We start from the raw sequence: 27,197 nt of genomic DNA, 5'->3' as shown, positions 1-27,197 counted from the left end.
CCTCTTAGGAAGTTCCCCCACCTTCCCTGGAATCCTGGCACTCATCCTCCCCACGGCTCGTGGGGGGCTCCTGGACTGGATTAGTGGGCACCATCCCCCCTACCCCCGGCCTGTGGCATCAGGTCTCCAGATTGGCTGGACATGTCCCCCCAGGTCCTGACTGCTGCAGCATCCTCCCACGCAGCCGAAGCTGAAGCTTTCACAGCCTCCCAAAGAGCCACAGGAGGCCTCCACAGCCACAAAGCGCCCGGGAACCGTGAACTCCCCACAGAGGGAAAGGGAATTAGCAGCTAGTGTTTCCTGTCCCCAGTACTGCCAGGTGCTTTATACACAGCTCTTGGGGCACTTTATAGCACCCAAGGCAGGTTCAGAGAGAATCAGAGAAGCAAGAGACCTGTCCGACGCCACACGGCCAGACAGCCCCACCATAGGCAAAGCCAAAACCTGTCTGAGTCCACTCCCCAGCCCACAGGTTCTCACTGAGCACCCACTGTGTACCAGGTACCGGTGCTACAGACATGAACAAGTCAGAAACACCTGCCTCAGAGAGATTTCGTGTGTGTGTGGGGGGGGGGGGGTGTAGCAGGGTCTCTTGAGCACCTCCTGTGTGCCAGGCACTGTTTTGAGCATAATGCATTTTTTCTGCAAAATAGCCCTGTAAAAGGCACTAGAAGAAGAAACTGAGGCACAGAGTATTTCTGCAACTTGTTCAAGGTCACGCACACAGCAAACCTATTCTTCTAACACAAAAAGAAAAGGAACTGTCCTCTCCGTATTTTTTCAGAAGAATAGCAACTGCACGTACCCAACACTTCATGACAGTTTTACATGTAGGACAATTGCAAGACAATTCCTTATGCAATTTCACATACCTGACACTTTCACACGCAAGAGAGTTTTGTGACAATTCCACAGACAGATGGATTTTGCGACAGGTTCGCACTCCGGGCAGATTCGTGACAATTCTGTTCATGGATAATGGCGTGCCGAGCTCTGGGGGCGTGGATGCCGGGGAAGCCAGCTGGGGGGTGTGACTGCCTCCCCTGGTCCTGGTCTCAGCCGCTGCTCCTACCCGCCCCTTCACCCACCATGGAGCTTGCCGAATGATGAGGAATCCAGTAACAGTTCTTTTTTTTTTTTTTTTTGAATTTTATTTTATTTATTTTTTTATACAGCAGGTTTTTATTAGTCACCAATTTTATACACATCAGTGTATACATGTCACTCCCAATCGCCCAGTTCATCACACCACCACCACCACCACCCCCGCGGCTTTCCCCCCTTGGTATTCATACGTTTGTTCTCTACATCCGTGTCTCAATTTCTGCTCTGCAAACCGGTTCATCTGTACCATTTTTATAGGTTCCACATATATGCGTTAATATACGGTACTTGTTTTTCTCTTTCTGACTTACTTCACTCTGTATGACAGTCTCTAGATCCATCCACATCTCAACAAATGACCCAATTTCGTTCCTTTTTATGGCTGAGTAATATTCCACTCTATATATGTACCACATCTTCTTTATCCATTCGTCTGTTGATGGGCATTTAGGTTGCTTCCATGACGTGGCTATTGTAAATGGTGCTGCAATGAACATTGGGGTGCATGTGTCTTTTTGAATTGTGGTTTTCTCTGGGTATATGCCCAGTAGTGGGATTGCTAGGTCATATGGTAGTTCTACTTTTAGTTTTTTAAGGAACCTCCATACTGTTCTCCATAGTGGCTGTATCAGTTTACATTCTCACCAACAGTGCAAGAGGGCTCCCTTTTCTCCACACCCTCTCCAGCGTTTGTTGTTTGTAGATTTTCTGATGAAGCCCATTCTAACTGGTGTGATGTGGTACCTCATTGTAGTTTTGATTTGCATTTTTCTACTAATTAGTGTTGTTGAGCAGCTTTTCATGTGCTTCTTAGCCATCTGTATGTCTTCTTTGGAGAAATGTCTATTTAGGTCTTCTGCCCATTTTTGGATTGGGTTGTTTGTTTTTTTAATATTGAGCTGCATGAGCTGTTTATATTTTGGAGATTAATCCTTTGTCTGTTGATTCGTTTGCAAATATTTTCTCCCATTCTGAGGGTTGTCTTTTCGTCTTGTTTATGGTTTCCTTTGCTATGCAAAAGCTTTGAAGTTTCATTAGGTCCCATTTGTTTATTTTTGTTTTTATTTCCATTACTCTAGGAGGTGGATCAAAAAAGATCTTGCTGTGATTTATGTCAAAGAGTGTTCTTCCTATGTTTTCCTCTAAGAGTTTTATAGTGTCCGGTCTTAATTTAGGTCTCGAATCCATTTTGAGCTTATTTTTGTGCATGGTGTTAGGGAGTGTTCTAATTTCATTCTTTTACATGTAGCTGTCCAGTTTTCCCAGCACCACTTGTTGAAGAGACTGTCTTTTCTCCATTGTATATCTTTGCCTCCTTTGTCATAGATTAGTTGACCATAGGTGCGTGGGTTTACCTCTGGGCTTTCTATCTTGTTCCATTGATCTATATTTCTGTTTTTGTGCTAGTACCATATTGCTTTGATTACTGTAGCTTTGTAGTGTAGTCTGAAGTCAGGGAGTCTGATTCCTCCAGCTCCGATTTTTTTGCTCAAGACTGCTTTGGCTTTTCAGGATCTTTTGTGTCTCCATACAAATTTTAAGATGATTTGTTCTAGTTCTTTAAAAACTGCCATTGGTAATTTGATAGGGGTTGCATTGAATCTGTAGATTGCTTTGGGTACTATAGTCATTCTCACAATATTGATTCTTCCAATCCAAGAACATGGTATATCTCTCCATCTGTTGGTATCATCTTTAATTTCTTTCGTCAGTGTCTTATAGTTTTCTGCATACAGGTCTTTCGTCTCCCTAGGTAGATTTATTCCTAGGTAGTTTATTCTTTTTGTTGCAATGGTAAATGGGAGTGTTTCTTTAATTTCTCTTTCAGATTTTTCATCATTAGTGTATAGGAATGCCAGAGATTTCTGTGCATTAATTTTGTATCCTGCAACTTTACCAAATTCATTGATTAGCTCGAGTAGTTTTCTGGTGGCATCTTTAGGATTCTCTATGTATAGTATCATGTAATCTGCAAACAGTGACAGTTTTACTTGTTCTTTTCCAACTTGTATTCCTTTTATTTCTTTTTCTTCTCTGATTGCTGTGGCTAGGACTTCCAAAACTATGTTGAATAATAGCAGTGAGAGTGGATATCCTTGTCTTGCTCCTGATCTTAGAGGATATGCTTTCTTCAGTTTTTCACAATTGAGAATGATGTTTTCTGTGGGCTTGTCATATATGGCCTTTGTTATGTTGAGGTAGGTTCCCTCTGTGCCCACTTTCTGCAGAGTTTTTATCATAAATGGGTGTTGAATTTTGTCAAAAGCTTTTTCTGCATCTTTTGAGATGATCACATGGTTTTTATTCTTCAATTTGTTAATATGGTGTATCACATTGATTGATTTGCGTACATTGAAGAATCCTTGCATCCCTGGGATAAATCCCACTTGATCATGGTGTATGATCCTTTTCATGTGTTGTTGGATTCTGTGTGCTAGTATTTTGTTGAGGATTTTTGCATCTATATTCATCAGTGATATTGGTCTGTAATTTTCTTTTTTTGTAGTATCTTAGTCTGGTTTTGGTATCAGGGTGATGGTGACCTCATAGAATGAGTTTGGGAGTGTTCCTTCCTCCACAATTTTTTGGAAGAGTTTGAGAAGGATGGGTGTTAGCTCTTCTCTAAATGTTTGATAGAATTACCTGTGAAGCCATCTGGTCCTGGACTTTTGTTTGTTGGAAGATTTTTATTCACAGTTTCAATTTCATTACTTGTGATTGGTATGTTCATATTTTCTATTTCTTCTTGGTTCAGTTTTGGAAGGTTATACCTTTCTAAGAATTTGTCCATTTCTTCCAGGTTGTCCGTTTTATTGGCATAGAGTTGCTTGTAGTCGTCTCTTAGGATGCTTTGTATTTCTGCAGTGTCTGTTTTACCTTCTCTTTTTTCATTTCTAATTTTATTGATTTGAGTCCTCTCCCTCTTTTTCTTGATGAGTCTTGCTAATGGTTTATCGATTTTGTATATCTTCTCAAAGAACCAGCTTTTAGTTTTATTGATCTTTGCTATTGTTTTCTTTGTTTCTATTTCATTTATTTCTGCTCTGATCTTTATGATTTCTTTCCTTCTGCTAACTTTGGGTTTTGTTTGTTCTTCTTTTCTCTAGTTCCTTTAGGTGTAAGGTGAGATTGTTTATTTGAGATTTTTCTTGTTTCTTGATGTAGGCTTGTATAGCTATAAACTTCCCTCTTAGAACTGCTTTTGCTGCGTCCCATAGGTTTTGGATTGTCGTGTTTTCATTGTCATTTTTCTCTAGGTATTTTTTGATTTCCTCTTTGATTTCTTCACTGATCTCTTGGTTATTTAGTAACGTAGTGTTTAGCCTCCATGTGTTTCTGTTTTTTACGTTTTTTCCCCTGTAATTCATTTCTAATCTCATAGTGTTGTGGTCAGGAAAGATGCTTGATATGATTTCAATTTTCTTAAATTTACTGAGGCTTGATTTGTGACCCAAGATGTGATCTATCCTGGAGAATGTTCCCTGCGCACTTGAGAAGAAAGTGTAATCTGCTGTTTTTGGATGGAATGTCCTATAAATATCAATTAAATCTATCTGGTCTATTGTGTCATTTAAAGCTCTGTTTCCTTATTTATTTTCATTTTGGATGATATGTCCATTGGTGTAAGTGAGGTGTTAAAAGTCCCCCACTATTGTTGTGTTACTGTTGATTTCCTCTTTTACAGCTGTTAGCAGTTGCCTTATGTATTGAGGTGCTCCTATGTTGGGTGCGTATATATTTTAATTGTTATATCTTCTTCTTGGATTGATCCTTTGATCATTACATAGTGTCCTTACTTGTTTCTTGTAACATTCTTTAATTTAAAGTCTATTTTATCTGATATGAGTATTGCTACTCTAGCTTTCTTTTGATTTCCATTTACATGGAATATCTTTTTCCATTCCCTCACTTTCAGTCTGGATGTGTCCCTAGGTCTGAAGTGGGTCTCTTGTAGACAGCATATATATGGGTCTTGTTTTTGCGTCCATTCAGCTAGCCTGTGTCTTTTGGTTGGAGCATTTACTCCATTCATGTTTAAGGTAATTATCGATATGTATGTTCCTATGACCATTTTCTTAATTGTTTTGGGTTTGTTTTTGTAGGTCCTTTTCTTCTGTTGAGTTTCCCACTTAGAGAAGTTCCTTTAGCATTTGTGTAGAGCTGGTTTGGTGGTGCTGAATTCTCTTAGCTTTTGCTTGTCTGTAAAGCTTTTGATTTCTCCATCAAATCTGAATGAGATCCTTGCTGGGTAGAATAATCTTGGTTGTAGGTTCTTCCCTTTCATCACTTTAAGTATATCGTGCCACTCCCTTCTGGCTTGTAGAGTCTCTGCTGAGAAATCAGCTGTTAACCTTATGGGAGTTCCCTTGTATGTTATTTGTCGTTTTTCCCTTGCTGCTTCCAATAATTTTTCTTTTTCTTTAATTTTTGCCAATTTGATTTCTATGTGTCTCGGTGTGTTTCTCCTTGGGTTTATCCTGTATGGGACTCGCTGCGCTTCCTGGACTTGGATGGCTATTTCCTTTCCCATATTAGGGAAGTTTTCAACTATAATCTCTTCAAACATTTTCTCTGGTCCTTTCTCTCTCTCTTCTCCTTCTGGGACCCCTATAATGCGAATGTTGTTGCATTTAATGTTTTCCCAGAGGTCTCTTAGGCTGTCTTCATTTCTTTACATTCCTTTTTCTTTATTTTGTTCTGCAGCAGTGAATTCCACCATTCTGTCTTCCAGGTCACTTATCCGTTCTTCTGCCTCAGTTATTCTACTATTGATTCCTTCCAGTGTAGTTTTCATTTCAGTTATTGTATTGTTCATCTCTGTTTGTTCTTTAATTCTTCTAGGTCTTTGTTAAACATTTCTTGCATCTTCTCGATCTTTGCCTCCATTCTTTTTCCGAGGTCCTGGATCATCTTCACTATCATTATTCTGAATTCTTTTTCTGGAAGGTTGCCTATTTCCACTTCATTTAGTTGTTTTTCTGGGGCTTTATCTTGTTCCTTCATCTGGTACATAGCCCTCTGCCTTTTCATCTTGTCTGTCTTTCTGTGAATGTGGTTTTTGTTCCACAGGCTGCAGGATTGTAGTTCTTCTTGCTTCTGCTGTCTGCCAACAATTCTTTTTTTTAAGCAGCGGTGATTTTCTGAAGGTCTCTGGCAGCTGCTCTGGGCTGCTCAGGGCCCCCAGTGCTCCCATCAGGAACACAAGCGTGACCTCCCTTAATGAATAGCTAATGAAGGCAGACCATATCTTGTGGATCCAGGGTGGGTCGTTAAGGGTTAAGGAAGCAGATATTTGGGTTGATGCGAGGAGGTATTCCAGGCACAAGCAGCCCGCTCTGGACTGTCCACCCTCCCCCGCCTAGCAGGAGGGCTGGGCAGCGGTAGCACAGCCAAGGCCTTCTCCATGCTTCAACCTCCAGGCACTAGAATCCTTTTGGTATGGGTCTCATCTGTCCGCACACACCTGCCACTGTCTCAGAGACACACACATGCTCAGGGCACACGAACCCAGCCCCTCTTCTTCTTGCCATGCTGGGCTTGGCAGGGACTGTCCTCAACTTGGGCCACTTGGGAAAATGCCCCTCCTATGAGTGGTAAGAGGGGCCAAGTTGCCCCTTCCAAATATCAGCCCAACCTCTCATCCATTGTCACACCAGCAGGGACAGGCACTGTGACACAGTAGAGTCTGGGGGCTCGGTCTAACTCTGTGACTTATAGTTGTTGGCCTTTGAGCCTTAGTTTGCTCCTCAGTAAAGTAAGAAGTAATAACAGCACCTGCCGTCTTGCTTTTTTTTGGGGGGGGGGGGGCGGTACGCGGGCCTCTCACTGCTGTGGCCCCTCCCATTGCGGAGCACAGGCTCCGGACACGCAGGCTCAGCGGCCATGTCTCACGGCATGTGGGATCTTCCCGGACCGAGGCACGAACCCGTATCCCCTGCATCCGCAGGTGGACTCTCAACCACTGCGCCACCAGGGAAGCCCCGTCTTGCTTCTTAAAATGAGGTCTGGAGACCAGCACGATCAGCATCCCCCAGGAGCATCGTACAAAAGCAGAATCTCAGGCCCCAGCCCAGACCTTTAGCATCAAAATCTACACTTGAACCCAAGGTCCCTGGGCACTCTGTGTGCTCCTTAGAGTTTGGGACGCCCTGGCTGACCTCACAAAGTGGTTTCTGAAAATCACGCGAGTTCATACACATATGACCCCAGGCACACCAGTGTACACGTTAAACCAACAGCATATATCGAGGGATGGAGGTGTCTCTGCTTTTAATAAGCAGCCCCAAGTGATTCTGATGTGGATTTAAATCTCAGGATCACCACTGGCTGGGAAACAGCAGATGTGGTATGAACCCTGGCTCCACTTCCAGCCTCCATCTCCCCACCTCCCCAGCCCATGGAAGCCGATGTCTGAAAGTGATTCTATGTGGACCTCAAGCAGGGGCTGGGGCAGGGCACTTCCCCACCTCCCCAGGCCTAGGTGGGTGGCAAGAGAATCACTTGTAGAGAGCTTAGAGGGGACCTGAAGGACGGGGAAATAGGCATGTCACCCCTGATTGAACACGCAGGTACTGATCTGCCCCACATCATGGAAATGAGGGGAGATGAGTACGGGATGAGGGGAAAATGAATGAGAGATGCAGAAGAGGCAGGGTCTGTCCTGCGAACACATGTACTGCCACTGTTTGGCTAATTTCCTGTCTCAGTCAAGGTCAAATGGACATTGAAGGAGGCAGTAGCCTTAGCACAGCACTGGGAACCTAGCAAGGCCTTAGCAAGGGGACCTGTTATTCTGTGTGGAGGATTAAAGGAGGTGCTGGGATACACTGGCAGCTGGGAGGCCGTGTGGCCTCGAGATGAAGCCTTCAGGTTCTGCAGCCACACTGCCTGGGTCCTCTTACTAAGTGACCTCAGGCAAGCAGCAGCCCTGCCCTGGGCCTCAGTTTCCTCCTCTCTGAAATAGATATAATAAGTATACCTAAATTAATTTTGCAGCATCTCTATATGGAATGGTAAGCAGCTATAAAAAAAGCATGAGTCACTGATGTGCAACATTCGCCAGGATAATTTAAGTGAGCAAAGCATGGTGCTAAAGAGTCTGTGGAGTGTGCTGTGGTTTACCCCTGCCCTCCTGGAGCTCACCTTTCAGTGGTGGGAAAGAGACACCAAAAATTTAAACAAGCACATCCCATATCAGGTGGGGATAAATGCCAAAGAAAAACAAAGCAGGGTGAGACAAGGATGCAGGGATGGGTGCTACTTCAGGCGAGGTGGTCAGGGAGGTCTCACGGAGGAGGGGACGTTCCAGCAGAGACCTGAAGTGGAGTAAGCCCTGAGGATGTATGTGGGGAGGGCATTCCAGGCAGAGGGAGGGGCAAGTGCAAAGGCCCTGAGGAGGGAGTGGTCTTGGCATATTTGAGGAACGGCAAGGATGAGGCCAGCATGACTGGAGCAGGGCAAGCGATGATTGGGAGGGAGGGGGAAAACGTGTTGGTGCAGACCAATTTCTGATAGATTCCATGTGGGACAGGAAGGAAAGAAAAGAGGCAGGGGGACTCCAAGATTTCTGACCATGAGTGGAGTAGCCATTCACCCAGATGGACAGGAGAGGCAGGTTTGCGGGGAAGGAGGGGAAAGGATTACAAGTTTCCATTTTGGATGTGTGCCTATTGTTACTATATTCTGAGGGTCCTACGCATTAACCCCTTGGTGTCATGCACAGACATCTTAGCAGGGATTCACTGTCTGCTCCTTGCCCGAGCTCCCTCCCTGCCACCAACTTATATACTGTCATGTACTCACCTCTCTTAAAAACCTTTCTTTCTCCCACACAGACTAGCCCTGCTCTCGTCCCCACATCTGCCTCTCCAGAAAACCATCCCTGATGACTGCAGTCTGTGCCCAGCCCCTGGCTCTGAGCTCTGCTGGGCAGACATCATCAGCTTTCTTTGCAATGTATGAGCCTAGTTCTCCCAACTAGACTGCAGCCTCCCTGAGAACAGTTTTTGAGAACTTTTATTAAGCCATCATTCATTCATTTATTCATTCACGCATTATTCTTTCTTTTAAGAAATAGTGGGCACCTACAATGTGCGAGACTGTGGAAATCTGAAGGAGAATGAGCCAGGCTGGGCCCCAGCCCTCAAGTGAGCACCTCGGGGTGCCTCTCATGTATCTCCCATGAAGCAAGTAATAAAATAATGCTCATTCATCAGCCATGAGCTGTGCTAAGTACTTTGCATGGATGAGCTCACAAGTGCCTGGGAGGTGATTGCTACTACCATTGTCCCCATTTTGCAGAAGAGGAGACTGAGGTTTAGAATAGTGAAGCCACTTCCCTAAGATCACCCAGCCAGAAAATGGTGTTTTGTCATGCTGCAGAGCTGAGATCATCTCAATGTCCCCACACCTGCAGGAGTCTCCAAACCTGGAGTCATCTCTAGGGCCCGTGCCTTGCTGAGGATGGTGCAATCTGCCCCCGAGGCAGGAATGTGCCTGGGGCCCTCTGAGCCAGCCTCCAGTGGCAGTGACTGCCTCCCATATGTGGCGGTCTGAGCAGGCGGACGGGAGCCCAGATGTTGTTTATTTCCTCTGGTTATCGGTGACATGCATCCCACACTGCCAGGCAGGGATCCGAGAAGGCACTGCCCATCACTCTCTGCATGGGGCCCCCCTACATGGTTCTGGATCCTTCTCAAGGACATAGCAGGGCCCAGGGCAGGGCCTGGCCCTCCTCAGGTTGCACTGCCTTGGGGCAGGGAGGAGCGGTCTCTTTTTCTTCTTCCCCATCTTCCTCACCCACAGGGAGTCCTTCGGGACAGCTGTGTCAAATCCTTTAGTCCACCATGACACACAATGTTCTCATGCAAAACACACTTCCCTGGGCACATCCCAATTATGAAGAAACTCTACCCTAAAAATGTTGACATCAAATTAAAAGTTCTGCACTGATTGCCAAAGCAAGTCCAAGATCACAAACACCAATGGAGGTGTGGCAGGTGGCGACAGTAACATTACTGAGACCCTCATTAAGTGTCCAGCCTGCTCAGGTCCTCAAGCTTCTGTAAGGTTGGCCAGTGTGATTTCTATTTTACAGATGGGAAAACTGAAGCACAGAGAGATTAAGGCACTAGTTCAGGGTCACATGGCAAGGATAAAGGGTAGAGCTGGGATTTGAACTCGAGCAGTCTGGCTCTTAACCCAACTCCACTTTAAAGTGGGAAACTGTTAGCAGTGCAGATTCTCAGCCTCCCCCCCGCCCAACCCCAGACTTACTGGATCAGCAGCTCTGGGGGAAGGCCCAGCAATCTGTGTTTTTAACAAGCCCTCTAGGTGAATTTGATGCGTGCCCAAGTTTGGGGCCCCCTGCTCTACATTGCCTTCTAATGTGAACGAATGAAGCAGGTACAAGATAAACAGCAGCTCGAGGGGGATAACACGTGGCAGCTGACCTTTGCCCTCAGTGTCAGGGGTAGCAATGGGGGGGCGGGGACTGACAAACTGGAGAGCACATGCCCCATCTATGGAACTCCAACTAAACGTTGCCCTGCAGGAATGCAGGCCCAGTGTTAGCAGGTATTCATACCTTTTCCAGAGAAGTCCAAATTCCAGCTTCTTATGTGAAATCTGATTTTTTTAAATGTTGGCAAATTTTTTTGGTTTTTTTTAAGTGTGTGGCTGGAGTTCTTGGCTTTTGGGTATTGAGGATTTTTCATTGACAGACTCACTGTGGGCTGCTGAGGAGATGAGCCTGTCTGGGGAAAACAGGTAATTTTCAGGGTCCAAGATGTCTCCCTGTGCCTTTTGACCCCCTCAAGGAAAGCACTGCAGAGTGAAGGTGGGGGGGAGGCATGATAATGCAGAGATGACCCTGAAGCCACTCAAATCCCTAAATGAAAACATATAGAGCTCACTTGCAAACACTGAACCATTGACTCCTATCAAAACAAGGGGCTTGGAGGGCTTCCCTGGTGGCGCAGTGGTTGAGAGTCCGCCTGCCGATGCAGGGGACGCAGGTTCGTGCCCCGGTCCGGGAAGATCCCACATGCCGTGGAGCGGCTGGGCCCGTGAGCCATGGCCGCTGAGCCTGCGCGTCCGGAGCCTGTGCTCCGCAACGGGAGAGGCCACAGCAGTGAGAGGCCCGCGTACCGCAAACAAACAAAAGCAACAAGGGGCTTGGGCTCATTCTCAGGATGTGGATGACTCTGAGGTTGGGAACCCTTGTTTCAAAGAGCACAGGTCATTCCCTGATCCCAACAGAAAGAAAAACCTGCCCTTCACCCAAGACCAAATCTGCCTCCTCTGTCTCTTCCCTGAGCCCTTCACCATCCTGAGGATGAAAGACCATCTCCCTGGAGATGGTGGTTGGTGGCTGTCCTCCACCAATGCCTCTGGCCTCCGTTCTCTCACCAGTGAAAGGCGAGGAGGGTCCAAACGTGGGCTGACAATCCCACCATGTATCGTGTCAGTGAGGGAACAGGAAAGGACTTTATATTTATGGAGAAGGACCTACGGCATCCAGGTACTTGCTGCTTGCACGCACCTCGTAACAAAATGTGTGGGAGTCGGGGTTGTTGCCACAGTTTTTCAGGTGGAGAAACTGAGGCCCACATTGATGAAGGTACTTATCCAAGGTCAGTCAGCGGGTGGTGGAGCCAGGATTTGAACCTGGGCACCTGGACCATACTACATGTCCTTAGGTATTTGAGGGCAGAAAACAATATAATAACAAGATATCCAATTTATCAGAAGTCTGCTGCCAGGCCTTAAGTTAAGAGTTTTCCATGTACCATCTCCTTTCATCACAACAGCACTGCAAGTTAAGCATTATCCCCCCTTTTACAGCTAGAATAACTGAGGCCCAGAGAGTTAAAAGTACTTTGCCCGTGATCATACAGCTGCTGCCACATTTCATAACCATCGAGCCCCCAGCACTGGACCTCACAGAAAGCAGGGGCTCAGTAACTGTTGAATGAATGGATGGATGGATCACTCAGCCTTGGGCTAATGCACGTACAGAGTTGTTATAAGCCTGCATCCCTTTGTAAATTGCCAACCCCACTGTCATTCTCCATAACATGGACATCCAAGTCTCAGCTTGTCCCCTGGGTGCTTGGGGAAGGACAGTAGGACTCAGATGTCATTCCAAGCCCCTCCAGCTGCTGGAGCAGCACAAGGCCATCCTTTTTGGTACAACTGACACTTTGACCAGGGGAGGATGGTCTTGATTATGGGAGATACTGATTAAGGGAAATCACAGGGGGTGCCTTCCCCTCTGATGCCCCAAGAAAGCTCGGGGAACTTGCAGATCAGAGCTCAAATACTTCATTTAGAAACGTGTATCAGAGCTGCTAGAGGGCAGCAAAGAAGGCCAGCATGCAGTTGAGGTGTAGAAGGAGCCAGGGGTTTTCAAACTGTGCTCCCTACAATCCCAGGGTCCCTTGGCGTGCCATGGTCAGGCTGGGCAGGCAGTGCTTCAGGTCCCTTGGCCTTGAAGCAGAGCTGCTCCACCATGATCTGTTGGGCTCCACCTATCTGGTGAGATACATCTTTTTTTTTTTTTTTTTTTGCGGTATGCGGGCCTCTCACTGTTGTGACCTCTCCCGTTGCGGAGCACAGGCTCCGGACGCGCAGGCTCAGGGGCCATGGCTCACGGGCCCACCCGCTCCGCGGCATGCGGGATCTTCCCAGACCGGGTCACGAACCCGTGTACCCTGCATCGGCAGGCGGACTCTCAACCACTGCGCCACCAGGGAAGCCCGAGATACATCCTTTTGATTGCAATTTGACAGGAGGAGAGCTAGCTCAAGTGAACTAGTGACTTTCTTTGGAGCTATGGGGTGAGCCAAGCCTTGGGGGACTGGAACCTGGGCTTGGAAGATGGTCAGAAACTCTGTCTGACCATCTAGGGCCCATGAAGTTTCTGGTTGCTTTTTTTTCTCTCCCTGCATCTGATTTATTTTCTCTCTCTCTCTCTCTGCTTCTGTGTGGTCAGGAGTCTTTGGCTGCACGTGACAGAAAACCCTACTCAAAACGGCTTTAGAAAAGAAGAGACTTTATGGACCCTCCTAGGGGTGGATCCAGGTGCACAGACAATCTCTTGTGTGGCCTCCATTCTCGGGACACTCACCCCTCATGCGTTGCCCACCAGCTCTGGCCTACATCTTCTCAAATCCAAACAGAGTGCAAACACACACACACACACACACACACACACACACACACACACACACACACACACACACCCGCACCCTCTGAGGTCAGGGGAGGGTCCTTGTTGGGTTCTTTTTTCTGCAGCATGTTGAAATATCACTCTACAAATAGTGCTGTAGCTCTAATTGGAACTGCTTTGCTGTTTGGCTACCTGACCTTGGGGAAGCCTGCACCTCCTCTGGCTTCAGCGTCCCCAGTGATGTGGCATGGGTTGTGCTGAGTGACCCCTAAGCTCTTCCAAGAGACAGTGGTTAGTAAGAGTTTTGCTTTGTCACCATCTGCGTTGCTATTACAGTCGCTTCTGTGGGCTTCAGCCCTACTACCAGGCATATCTGATTGGTCAGGTTTTGGTCAATGCCCACTCACTGTCGACTTGAAGGGCCAGGCCTCTATGGATTCTGTTTCTGGGGGCAGGCACCAGGATTTGCCCTTCTCCAGGGCCCCTCACAACAGGGAATTCCTCTGAAAGGAAGATGGGGCACCAATAGGAAGGGGGTGGGGGTGAGGCTGGAGAGTCAAGAACGTCCCCTGCTAGGTGGCCATGGGCTCGGGTGGGCCAAAGTGTATAAGTAGTTTATTAAACAGGCTGACCTTGATGGAGTATTAACATACATGAAACAGCTTCATGTTTCCCTAATCACTGTGTCTAAGAAGCTGCCTGGTCCTCTTCTGTCCCTTAATGACACCTGGTCACTTTCTGACTCTCCCCAAATACCATCTTCCCCCGATGGTCTGCCCTGCTGCCTCCTGCTGGGGCACCCGCCAGCAACCAGCCTTCTTGGGGAGGCAGCAGCAGCGGCACTTGAGCCCAGCTACTCCTAGGGGGCCCTCGCTGCTGAGAACCCCCTTGCTTGCCATGAAGGATGTGCAGGTTCTTCTGCTGCCTCCCCCTCCCAACTTGGCCCTTCTCTCTCCTGGTCTCTTTTCTCTGCTCAAAGAGATGTTGGACGGGGCAGACCTGCAGGGCTGCCACACAGGTTCATGTCCAACCAAGGCATGAGGTGCTGGTCACCCCTTTTTGCAGGCATCCGTCTCTGTGAGGGGTACCCTTGCCTCTCCTCCCTCTTGGTTTGGGGGTTGGGAACAGCGGGAAAGCCACAGCGTTCCCCCTTCCCCAGGCTGACAGCTCCTAAGTCCCCTGAGTCCCCCTCTCTAGGGGGTCAGCTTGATCAGGTGGTGGTCAGACAGCAGAGACTCCCTATAAGCCTTGGAGAAGCTCTCTTTCCAGGGTATTTTCCGCCTCTTTCTTCGCAGTTTTGAGCCCTGGTTGCCAATTCTGGAACAACAAAAAGTTCCTTTCCTCCACTTGCTATACTTGATGATTTGGGGAGCCTTTGATAATGGTGGCAGTGAGGAATGGGGTATTGTTCAGAAAGGCAGCAGGAGGGTGAGGGGCTCCTCCACAGGCATGGGCACCCCACACCCAGTCAAACATACACACTATGTTAGTGAAGATCAAGTTTGTCTGTGAGTGACAGAGGACTCCAAATAACGGTGGTATGAACAAAATAGATACTGATTTTTCTCTCATGTAACAGTCTGCACAGGCAGAAGAGGGCTGATGCAGCATGTCTACCTTCCTCGAGGACCCAGGATCTTTTTATCTTATTTCTCCAGTATCCTTAACACATGGTCTCTGTCTCATGATCCAAAATAGATGCTCATGCTCCAGCCATCATGTTCACATTCCACCCACCAGGAAGGATGAGGGGATGACAAAGGATATGCCCCTGCCCTTTAAGCTCTCTAGAAGTTGCACACACTGCTTTACCTTATAACACACTAGATTTTGGTCGCTGACCACATCTAGTTGCGTGGGAAATGTAGTCATCTGGGTGGCCACGTGCTCAATTGCTATACCAGTGAGACAGTCTGAGCTGCTCACGCATATGGTTTGACTATCTCTCTCTTCCTTTCCCCACCCTCCACCCTGGTCTGGCTGGCAGTGGGCACTGGTCTGGGGGGCAACTGCACAGGCTGTGTCATCTGCTCAGAGGAGAATGGCTGCTCCACCTGCCAGCAGAGGCTCTTCCTGTTCATCCGCCGGGAAGGTATCCGCCAGTACGGCAAGTGTGTGCATGACTGTCCCCCCGGCTACTTCGGCGTCCGCGGCCAGGAGGTCAACAGGTGCAGAAGTACGTGGCCCCTCCCTTGTCCTGTGCTAGCGCTGTCCCCCTGAGCATCCCTGGCCCACATCCTGCCTCCAGCCCAACGCAGCCCCCGGGGAAGTACTATACGCCCGAGCCCGGACTCTGAGATACTTGCTGGCTTTCAGGCTGGCTGTGAAGCCCTTAGCAAGTCAGTGCCCTCTCTGGGCTCAACATTAATGGGACAGGGGACCTTCGCTTCTACCCTAGTTTGGCTTTGTGGCCTTTGGCAGGCTACTCACTCTCTCTGGGCCTAGCTCAATGGGAAAAGGAGCCCTAACTCCTAACTCTAATTTTCACTGTGACCTGGACAAATCATGACCATCTCTGAGATTTGATGGAAATGGAGTAGGGAGTCCTCACTCCCAGTCCAGATTTACTGTGTGACTTGAGGCAACTTACTTGCCCTCTCTGAGCCTCAGCTAAAATGAGAAAGGAAATCAAAATAACCATGTTACCTTGGACATGTCACCTGCCCCCACTGAGCCTCAATTCAAATGAGAACAAGAGTTCTTGAATGCGGCTCAGTTTGACCCTGGACAAGTCTGGGCTTCAGAGGACACACTGAATCCAGACCCCAGTGCTACAGAGCTTGGGCTACTCAGAGGCCCTCCCCAGTCCCAGGCAGTCCCAGAGGGTCCCCTCCCTGGGCAGCCACCCTCACCAAGGGTGGCCCTGCTGTATTACAGAATGTGGGGCCACATGTGAGAGCTGCTTCAGCCAGGACTTCTGCATCCAGTGCAAGAGGCGGTTTTACCTGTACAAGGGAAAGTGTCTGCCCACCTGCCCGCCGGGCACCGCAGCCCAGCAGAGCACACGGGAGTGCCAGGGTGAGTGGGGGCATCCCCACCCTGCCCTGTCCCCTCCCTCCCTGGAGCAGGGGCTGGTGAGGGGTGTCAGGAGACCTGGAAGAAATCATAGGAGAATGTCACGTGGTGATGGGAAGCCCAACACCGTGTCAGGTACACCTATGAACCCTTCAATACACTAGACCCATCATAAGCACCATTATGATTACTATTACTACCAACATCTACATCAGTATTATTGCCAAGAGAGGCCACAGAGCACAGAAGAAGAGCATTGATTTTGGAATAAGGCCTGGGTTCAAATGCTAGCTCTAAAATTCACCATCAGTGACCTTGAGCAAGTCAGTTAAGCTCTCTGTCCCTCAGTTTCTCCAAATGTTAAAAAAATTACAGTAGAACATAGAACCTACTTCATGGGGGGGGGTTGTCGTAAGGGATAAATTAATACAATTTAAAGTACTTAATACAGTAACTAACACAGCAAATGCTCAATGCATGTCATTATTATTACACATCATATTAGCTGTCATTACTGTTCTGTTTTCCCATCACTCCTTTTCAGACTCCTGTGTGAGCCCCTCCTCTGTGATCTGTCCTTACACAAGGGTATTCTCCAGTGTTCTCACCTAAATCACATATCTCTGCCTATACATTCTCTCTGGGCACATGTTCACGGTCATTCCAAAAGCTGATGGCTCCTAACTCACTGTCCTCAACTGCATTTCTCCATGGGCAGCAGACTCACATCCTCACCTGCCCTATGGATGCCTCCTTCCCTCCCTCCCCATCCCCAGCCTGGGGCTTCCTCTGGGCTTCCTCCATCAATAACCAGCTCCGGGCATCACTGTGGGCTCTTCTCTCTCATCCTACATCCAATCCAATCTCGTTCTTTCACTCAGGAAATGAGTATCTTCTACGCTCCAGGCACTTTCAAAGTTGCTGGGGACACATCAGTGAACAAAACAGACAAAGCTTCTGCCCTTATAGACGTGACATTTTAGTGGGGAGACGGAAGACACACAAAAATAAATACAGATGTTAGGTGGTAAAAAGAACTCTGGGGGAAATGAAGCAGAATAAAGCTCCCAAACCTGCTGCACCTCTCCTTCCCCCTTTTCCCCACCCCATCCCCACACATCCCTTTCTCCCCACCCTCTGCCCATTGCTGGGACCTTGGCCGCAGCCTCTTGCCTACCTGCCTGCCTCTGGTCTCACTGCCTCTAGCCCAGCTGGCTCATTTCAGAAGCAAGAGTGATTATTTCAAAATGACAATCTGATCAGGCTTCTCTTCTGCTCAAGGCCCTTCAGTGGCTCCCATTGTCCTCAGGTAGAGCCCCCAGGCTATGGGCAGTCTGGTCCCCATCTGCCGCCTCTCCACCCCTATCATTTTTTTCCTTCCCCATTTGAGTCCGTGCTCCAACTTCCCCATGAGGGCAGAGTCATCCTGGGGATTTTGCTAGGGTTATTCCTTTCACCTGGAGCACTTCTCCTTCCTGCCCCTCCCTGAGCCTGGCTGACCTCCCCAGCCCTACTTCAAGACACAGATCAGGAGTCTCCTCCTCCAGGAAGCCTTCCAGGTCACCCAGGCTGGGACCCTCTGGTCTCCCACAGCTGCCTGTTTTTCCCCATCACTGTCAGAGCACCCTGCCTTCCAGCCTGACCGCTCTAGACAGTGAACTCTGGGAGGCAGACCCAAGACCAGCAGACAGACCGGCAGGGTCTGTCTTGTTCCTGCTGCACCTCGGCACCCAGCACGGCAGGTGGCACACAGTAGGTGCTCAGTTTTTGCTTCCCAAATGAATGCATCTGTGAAGGACCATCATTCAAAGGTTTGGAGAGCTGGTGTCTGGGCCCAACTGGATCTTAAACACTTGCAGTTCTGTTTTGTGAGCTCCTTCTCTGTTCCCTTAGCAAGCCCCTCACCTGCTCTAGACCTCAGTGTCCTAATCTGAAAAATGGGGTATTAATAGCTGCCCGATTCTCTGCCTACCTTTCAGGGACTCTTAAAAGAATCAAATGTGAAAGAATACTATATATGGTCATATATTTTGAAAATTTCTCCCTACTAAGACCTTTCATGTCCGTGACTTCATTTTTCCTCACAACAGCCCAGTGTAGCTCCCACCTCCTACAGCTGATCAAAGGCACACGATCAAGTTCAAAATCCAGGTCCTGGCCCCGAGGGCCTCCCAGCTGACCTTGAACCTTCACTCCACCCCCACTGTAGCTTCCTTGTCCCTGACACAGCGTGGCCAGTCCCCCAGGCTGTACACAGCTGCCCCGCATGCACTTCCTTCCATCACCACCTGATGAAGAAGTCCTCTCTCCCTTTAGCTCCTTTGTCACCTCCTCAGGGAAGCCTTCCCCTTTAAAGCCACACAACGGGTCCCTCAGGCGTCTGGCCCGCAGCAGCCTGTGCTTGCTCTAGTACAGCTCTCATCCCAGGCTCTTACAAATAGCTGTTTAAACGTCCCCCTCTGCTGCTTGTAATAGCCTGTGACTCCTTTGCATGAGGAGATGGTGTCTTCAGGGAACTGAACCGCTCAGACCCTGCCCTTGAGCTGAGGAACACTCGCTGCCGGCTGACCCCATCTGTCTGTCTGTCTCTCCACCTCACAGAGGAGTGTGAGCTGGGCCCCTGGGGCAGCTGGAGCCCCTGCACACACAACGGGAAGACCTGCGGCTCAGCCTGGGGCCTGGAGACCCGCGTGCGGGAGGCCGGCCGGGCCGGGCGGGAGGAGGCAGCCACCTGCCAGGTGCTATCTGAGTCAAGGCAATGTCCCATTCGGAGGCCCTGCCCGGGAGGTGAGCACCAGGCCGGGCACGGGGGGCAGCAGCAGGCAGGGCCCAGGGTGGCTCTGAGTGGCCTTGGGACACAGCCCCCACAACGAGTCCCTGTAAGGCTGCCTGAAAGCCCCCCTCTAGCCACACCTTTCTGTGTCTTGAGCATTGCCCCCTCTGGTGTCCTCCTACTGGGGTCAGTCCCAGACCCCTTGGGAAGATCAAGCTTGCCCTTTCCAGCGGGAGTTTGTGACCCTTTCAGACTGACACCTCCTGTCAAAGGACTTGGGACGCCCTCTTTACACTCTGAAACAAAGTCATGGATAATGTGACCCACTGGCACTGGTCATTTTTTAAAAGATTCAGTATAGTGCTTAACTATAAAAGAGAAATAAAAGAAATTTCATTATGGCAGCGCTTGGGCCCAAGGCACCAGAGAGTACTGACCGAAGTCAAATCACAGTGAAAGTGGTAGCCGTCCACGGTCAGGGCCTCATGCACGGCTGTGTTGCCGTCAGAGATGCAAATTCCCAAATGGCGACCAGCTCTTAGTAAAGTCCAACAAAACTGTCTGACTTCTCGATTGACACCACGCTGGCAGCCCTAGAATATTCAGTAATGGACAAGTGTTCCCAAACACTTGGCATTCACACAAGAGACAGAGTTCAACTCTCAGCTCCCTACGTGAGGCTGGAGCAGCCGTTAGAGAACTGGCTGGGATGGGGTCTTCTTCCTGGGGGACTGTCCCACGCAGCACCCTCCCATCCCTTCCACTGAATGGCCCAGGGAACCCCTTCATTGTAACAACCGAGATCACCACAGAGTTCCAGAATACCCCACTGGCTATGAAGAACCACTGATTTAAATAGAAGAGAGGCCACAGAGTGTGTGGGTAAGATGTAAACAGTGAGTAGTAATAATGTGGCATTAGCTAATGTTAACTGTGCACCTACCATGCACAGGGCACTGTGATAATTCTCTACATTCATTAAGTCATTCAATCTGCACAATGACACTATGAAGTGCGTATTGTTATTCTAGTTTTACCAATGAGGAGATTAAGGCCCAGAGAGGTTGAGCCACTTGCTCAAGGGTCACACAGCTAGGGAAAGGTGGACCTGGAATTCAAACATAGGTCTGTGTGCAAAGAAGAGTCTACAGCCACGGTAAGGGTGAGGGCCCTGGAGCTAGGTGACCTGGGGCTCACTGGGTCGGGGTGGAGTCAGGACTTAAACCCAGGGGCACCCCTGGTTTCAGAAGGGCTTGTGGTGTCTGGGTTGGGAGTGCAGGTAACAGAGATGGAGGCGCCTCAGGGCCATAGTGGGCAGCTGGGGACAGAGGATGAGTTTGAGATGGGACCAGAGAAACTAAGAGACCCCAGACCTGAGGAAGCACCCACACAGACGGACAGGTGTCCGTAGCACTATGGCCACATCTCTCATGGCATCTGAGAGCTAGTGGCTGATAGGCTGTGGAGGGATTGAGAGAGGAAAGCTGTCCCCCCAGGTAATAACAATGAGAATAATAACAACAATAGCAACAGCAGCGAACATCCAGGAAGCGCTGACCACATGCCGGGCACTGTGCTAAGTGCTTTGTAAATATGATGCCTTTGATCCTCACAACAGCCCTGCTGTGGGCTCCCTGCGGCATCTGCTCAAACGTCCCTCCTCAGAGAGCCTTCCATGAGCGTCCCCCAACCAAGAGTCACTTTCCATCATATCACGTCACAAGCTCTTAAATCTTCCTGAAATGATCGTGCACATTCTTTGCTTGTTTAATGTCTGTCTTCCTCAATAGAGTGGGACCTCCAGTGAAAGCAAGCTCTTTGCTTTATTTCCAGCTCCCTCTCTAGCACCTAGAACAGGGCCTGGCACATAGTAGGTGCTCAGTCAACGCTTGTGGATGGCAGGTGTGGGTGGGTAGGCAGGCCTAGGGAAGAGGTGGGGACCCAAAGCCTCTCACCCCATTTCCCACCTTCACAGCTGGCAAGGGCCCCTCAGGCAGCCCCCCACCCCATCCCCCAGATGCTGTCCTCCCCTGAAGGCTGACACAAGTCAGCAGGAGCTTAGAGGGGCGCCTGGCTTCAGCGCCCCTGAAGGGCCCAGGAGTGGGTGTAGGGGGCCTGCGCAGAAGCGGGCAGCCAGGTCTCAGGGGATGACCCTGAGAAGGGAGGAGCCCTGACTCCAGAGGAGGCGGGCACACAGCTGATACTCAGGTAATAAAATTGCCCTCCCCTTGCCACTCCCAGCTCTCTAAGTGCCTGACCTGTGACCTTGGGAAGTGGTTCCCTGAGCCTCGGTTCCTTCATGTTCGAGGGGGCACACAGCTCCTGTGGGAGAAGAGGATGGGGCCAACGATGGGTGAAAACGGCCTGGATGTGGAGACACTTTTAAAACAGAAATTTAGGGCTGGCCCTGCTCCCAGCCATGCCTCAGTCTTCTCACCTGTTGATAATAATAATGACAAAAAACAATGGGAAGAGCATTCCAGGCGGAGGGCAAAGCCAGTGCAAAGGTGTGGAGGTGGCATGAACCTGCCAGTGGCCAGGACGGTGTGAGCAAGGGGGCTGGGGCGGGTGCGGGGAGGCCACGGAGACAACATGGTCTTTTCCTCCAAGTGAGTGAGGAGTCACTTGAAAGTGATGCCCAGAACTCCAGCCCAGGCTGTGCCACTGAGTTAAGTGAGGCCCCACCTGGGCCTCAGTCACCTCACCTGAGAAATGGGACTTGGTAAGATGTTTGTGTTAGAAACTCACCCCAGCTCCACGGGGCATGGGGAGTGGGGCACAATGGGGTCAGGATCCCGAGGCAGGTCTGGGGTTTGCATCCACTCCCCACGGTGGGAACTGGGTGAGGCACAGACCCCGGTGACGGCGTCAGATGGGGCAGTGGGCCTGCGCCTGCTTCCCAGCTGTTGTGAGGGTGACATACTCAGTGGGAGCATCAGCTAAGTGCTGACGTTACTGTTGTCGTTTTGAGGGCAGAGCTGGGCCCAAGCTGAGTGGGAAGGTTGGTGCCGGGACCCAGGTGAAAGGTGCTGAGTCTCCAGGGAAGAGCCCTGTATACCTCACAGTGAGTGCACGTGGGAGTGCCACGGGCGCCCCCTCGAGGCCACCCTAAGTCCCAACTGGGGTCCCAACAGTGGACCTCCAGGCCTGGCGGGGCAGATGCCCAGCATGGGTGGTGCTCAGCAGGTCAGCGCCCTCCCCACCCCCCGCCGAGGAACTGAGGGGAGTGTCCGGTTTGGGGTAAGTGATGCTGCCGTCCCAACTCCAAAAAGGAGTGATTGTCAGGTCAGCACCCCCATGTCATTCCGAGCCTGCTGCGGGGAGTGGGGGGCACCCTCGTCTGTCAGGATGGCCTCAGCAACAACGCCCCGCGCTCTCGTTGCAGAAAGTAACCCCAACCAGAAGAAGAGCGGGAAAGATCGGCGCCCGCGCAAGGACCGGAAGCTGGACGGCAGGGGGGAAGGGAGGCCCCGCCCAGCGCCCGCCTAGGCACGCCCCCCGCAGCCAGACCGCCGGCAGCTCCAAGCTTTCTCTCGCGCGCTCCTCGCTGTCTTGCCGCTGCTTTCTCTTCCTTCTCTCTTATCTTTCTCACCCACCTCTCCTCTCTTTTTTCTCTTTTATTTCCTGCATTTCTAACCCTTCTGTTTTCCCCTTCTCCCTCCCCTCCTTTCTCTTCTTTCTCTCTTTCCTTTTATCTTTTTCTTTCCTCCTGTTTTTCTTCTGTTCTTCACTGCGTCCCCCACCGCCCGCCCCCCCGACACACACACACTAAGACAGACACCAGCTCCTGTGCACTCCATCCCTCACCCCCTCGCTCTCTGTCTCCTCCTTAAAGAAAGCAAACATCTTTTTCTAGGCCTTTCCCGGACCCTCCCTGACCCCTTTGCAGAGAAGGTGTTTCTAAGGGCAGGGCCCAGGCCACAGCCCAGGCAGGCTTACTGAGTCCTGAGAGACCCGCTTCTGCTCCAGAGGAGACCCCAGAACCCGGAGCTGTGGGTGCCTCCAGCTCTGGCCAATCCCTGGAGGCATTTCCACAGCCCTCAGCCACCAGCTACCCTGGGAACCCCCTGGAAGAGTCTCAGGGCTTCCTGCTGCCCCAGCTGGCCACGGAGGAGTCACGACGGGGCCTCTGGCTGGTCAACCAGCCCGTGCCCTCCTGTGTCGCAGTCACCCTCCTGGGAGCTGCCTGCTGCACTCATCAGTGCTCCCTCAGCAACCTCCCTCTCGCGGTTCCCTGGCCCCTGCGTCCTGAGCCCACGGTACACCCATGTCCTGCATCAGGTGGGGCTGTCACCCCTGGAGGAACCACCAGCCCATCCTAGAAGAGGCCATGGAGGCTGAAAGGAACGTTGAGATCATCCAGGCCACTCTGTCCCCCCGGGTCCTCCTGCCTGTTTTACCGCTGAGGAAACTGAGGCCTGAGAAGGGACTTGCCCAAGGTCACACAGGGAACCCAGGGGCTGTGCCTTCCACCTGTTGGTTGCCCTGCTCAGCACACCCACGGCTGAGAGGGAACTTCGGGAGCCCTTGGGGAGGTGAGGAAGGAAGTTGTTGGATCAGGGGAAGATTCCCCCACTCACCCACAGCACCCCGACACCCCAGCCTGCGACCCCCGCACACCAGCCAGAAGAGCAGGAGGCATCTCCTTACTGCCTGTTGTCCCGCCGTCAAGTGCCTCCTTCTTCCTTTGCTCCCCTGACTCCCCAGGAAGCAGTGCTCCCAATTCACATTGGCATTTCCAGCAGCCAAGAGCAGGGAGAGCGTGAGACCCCAGGGGCCCAGGGTGGCCTGGGAATTGGGGCCGTCAGCTGGCTGGAGGAGAGGCCAAAGGTGATGAAGTGGCACATCCCCACCCGAGACAGCGCCCACCCCCAGGCCTCTCTCCACCTGGTGCATGGGGATCCCCTAGCACAGCCTCCAACAGATTCGGAGGAACCTGCCCCTTCCCAGGCCTCAGTCCCCCTCTCACCTCCCTGAGGTCAGCAAGAGCCCCTTGCCTGGCCAGGCCACCAGCTTCTCTTCTGCAAAAGTTTGTGCCTCTGAAATGCTCTGTTGTTGTTTCAATACCCCACTATTTTTTTTTTTTTTTTTAATAAAGGGAAGAAACTCGCAAATGCTTCTTGGGCATCAAGCAGGTGTTATGAAATCATGACGCTGATGAGTTTGGAGTAGCGGAATCTAAATGATGTGGGGTGGTTTTCTCTGGAATGCCCGGGGCCAAGAGGGCCAGGGTGTGCCAGGGACTGGGTGGGGGGCGTGGGGGAAGAGGAGAATTGGGCCCTCAGCCCCTCCAGGCCTCCTGTAAGAAGGGGGCTCGGCCGGAGGCAGAAGAGAGCAACCCTGTGCCTTTCAGCCCCAAGATTACAGGAGAGACCCCAGGAACCTATCTGTGTGCTATATGACATGTCTGAGGGGTCAGGGACACCTAGGAGGTGTGACAATTGCACAGAGCCACCTAAACTTCCTGGGCTGCTGGTGAGAGGGGCCTCAGCACTGGGAGGCACAGGTCCAAGTCCCAGCCTGTCATCGGCCATCTGCAGGGCCAAGGCCAAATCATTTCCTCCTTCTGGGCCTCGGTGCCCCCGTTTGATGGAGGAAGACGAGGCATAACTGGATTAAATCCATTTCCTGGCCTGGGTGGCCCAACAGCATCCTCTGGGTGCTTCCTAAAAATTCAGATTTCAGGGCCCCGCCCAGACTTACTAATTGTGAACAAATTTCGGAACAGACAGTGAGCGCAAACGTTCATTCCAAGACGAGATCGGGGGAGAGGGCAGCTCTCAGATGACTTCCAGTCCCAGATCACTGGGTCTAAATTTGAGGGGGATGCACTTTTGATTCTGACCTCGAGGCTCACTAATCTGATTCTACAAAGTTTATATTCTACATGGAGTTTTCTGGTAAGATTCAAATTCTAGGATGCTGAATGTTCTAAATTCCACAGTTCTGAGACACAAAGATAGGATTAGAAAGTTCCAATCCTGCAATCCCCTGGCCATGTGCTTTCCCTCAGGGGGCCTGGTCCTCTGCCCCAACTGGGGGCTGTGGACAAGATTTTTTCTAAACGTTTTCAAATTAGGAGATAAAGTTTCTTCAGGGCCTAAGCCCCTCCTCTAACCTTTGGATCGCAGATGTTTCCCTGCCCCCCAGCTCCTAACCCTCACCAATCCCAGCCTCTCCCACATTCTCCCGGGGATTTAGGCCCCCTACTGGGAAGGAGACCCTCCCAGGTAACCACCTCTTAGAGGCCAAACTCAGAGAGAAGCTCGGAAACTGATGGGGCCACCCAGCAAGAGTGGACTGTCAGGCAGAGTACGGGGGAGGCCCCTCCGGATGCTACCCCAGTGGCAGAGAATTAACAGCTTAGCCCAGGTTTAGGAGCTCCCGCCTGACCGCTCCGGCGGCCCACTCCAGCTAGGCCAGCTACGGCCCTCTCGCCCCGGCTCTGCATCCGCCTGGGCTCACTCCGCACCTGCCTGTCGGGGCACCACGGTGCCCGTGCTACCCACGTTCTGTCACTAGAGGGCGTCACCCAACCGGGAACAGGCTCATAACCGAGCAACACCGCTTGCGATGGTGGCTTCGGATGACTGGCGTTCGCAGCAGCGCGGAGAGGGTCAGACCTCAGAGGTCCAGGGTCCAGGGCCCAGGCCATTTCTTGCACAGAGGGGAAACCGACTCAGCGGAGAACCCCCGCCCAGCATCCCATAGCCAGTCTCCATGATGGCGGCAATTATGGGCCTCCTGCCAAGACACACGGCGCCCCCGCCCCCAACTCGTGGAGCTTCATGTATCTCCATTTCCACGTATATGAAAACCATCCTATGTGGTCCTTCTGGCTCAGGAGATGTGCATTCTTATAATAACAAAAATAATAGTAATAATGATAATGGCGACTAATAATGCCAGACACTGCTAAGTGCTTTAGGGACAGTACCTCATTTTCCTCGCTTCTCTCTCCGCAGTATACTAACTCCCACTTTTCTTTTCTTTTTTTTTTTTTTTAAACATCTTTATTGGAGCATAATTGCTTTACAATGGTATGTTAGTTTCAGCTTCACAACAAAATGAATCAGTTATATATATACATATGTTCCCATATCTCTTCCCGCTTGCGTCACCCTCCCTCCCACCCTCCCTATCCCACCCCTCCAGGCGGTCACAAAGCACCGAGCTGATCTCCCTGTGCTATGCGGCTGCTTCCCACTAGCTATCTACCTTACGTTTGGTAGTGTATACATGTCCATGCCTCTTTATTGCTTTGTCACCGTTTACCCTTCCCCCTCCCCATAGCCTCAAGTCCATTCTCTAGTAAGTCTGTGTCTTTATTCCTGTTTCACCCCTAGGTTTTTCATGACATTTTTTTTTTTAAATTCCATATATATGTGTTAGCATACGGTATTTGTCTCTCTCTTTCTGACTTACTTCACTCTGTATGACAGACTCTAGGTCCATCCACCTCATTACAAATAGCTCAATTTCGTCTCTTTTTATGGCTGAGTAATATTCCATTGTATATATGTGCCACAGCTTCTTTATCCATTCATCCGATGATGGACACTTAGGTTGTTTCCATCTCTGGGCTATTGTAAATAGAGCTGCAATGAACAGTTTGGTACATGACTCTTTTTGAATTATGGTTTTCTCAGGGTATATGCCCAGTAGTGGGATTGCTGGGTCATATGGTAGTTCTATTTGTAGCTTTTTAAGGAACCTCCATACTGTTCTCCACAGTGGCTGTATCAATTTACATTCCCACCAACAGTGTAAGAGGGTTCCCTTTTCTCCACACCCTCTCCAGCATTTATTGTTTCTAGATTTTTTGATGATGGCCATTCTGACTGGTGTGAGATGATATCTCATTGTAGTTTTGATTTGCATTTCTCTAATGATTAGTGATGTTGAGCATTCTTTCATGTGTTTGTTGGCACTCTGTATATCTTCTTTGGAGAAATGTCTATTTAGGTCTTCTGCCCATTTTTGGATTGGGTTGTTTGTTCTTTTGTTATTAAGCTGCATGAGCTGCTTATAAATTTTGGAGATTAATCCTTTGTCAGTTGCTTCATTTGCAAATATTTTCTCCCATTCTGAGGGTTGTCTTTTGGTCTTCTTTATGGTTTCCTTTGCTGCGCA

At 50.1% G+C, this 27,197-nt stretch overlaps 1 protein-coding gene across 1 annotated transcript in view; it reads left to right on the top strand.

Annotated features, from left to right (window-relative positions):
- RSPO4 (R-spondin 4) overlaps window positions 1–22,553 on the top strand; it is a 38,720-nt gene extending 16,167 nt beyond the window's left edge. The window contains exons 2-5 of the mRNA XM_004272962.1: window positions 15,264–15,452; window positions 16,154–16,294; window positions 18,893–19,078; window positions 22,450–22,553. Of these exons, the coding sequence (XP_004273010.1) occupies window positions 15,264–15,452; window positions 16,154–16,294; window positions 18,893–19,078; window positions 22,450–22,553 (620 nt within the window). The remainder of the gene's footprint in view (window positions 1–15,263; window positions 15,453–16,153; window positions 16,295–18,892; window positions 19,079–22,449) is intronic.
- The last annotated feature ends 4,644 nt before the right edge of the window (window positions 22,554–27,197 follow it).

The sequence above is a fragment of the Orcinus orca genome, chromosome 16 (assembly GCF_937001465.1).
Source record: "Orcinus orca chromosome 16, mOrcOrc1.1, whole genome shotgun sequence".
NCBI lineage: Eukaryota > Metazoa > Chordata > Mammalia > Artiodactyla > Delphinidae > Orcinus > Orcinus orca.
Note: the sequence above shows the minus strand (reverse complement) of the source record. Positions and strands in the feature narration are given on the sequence as shown.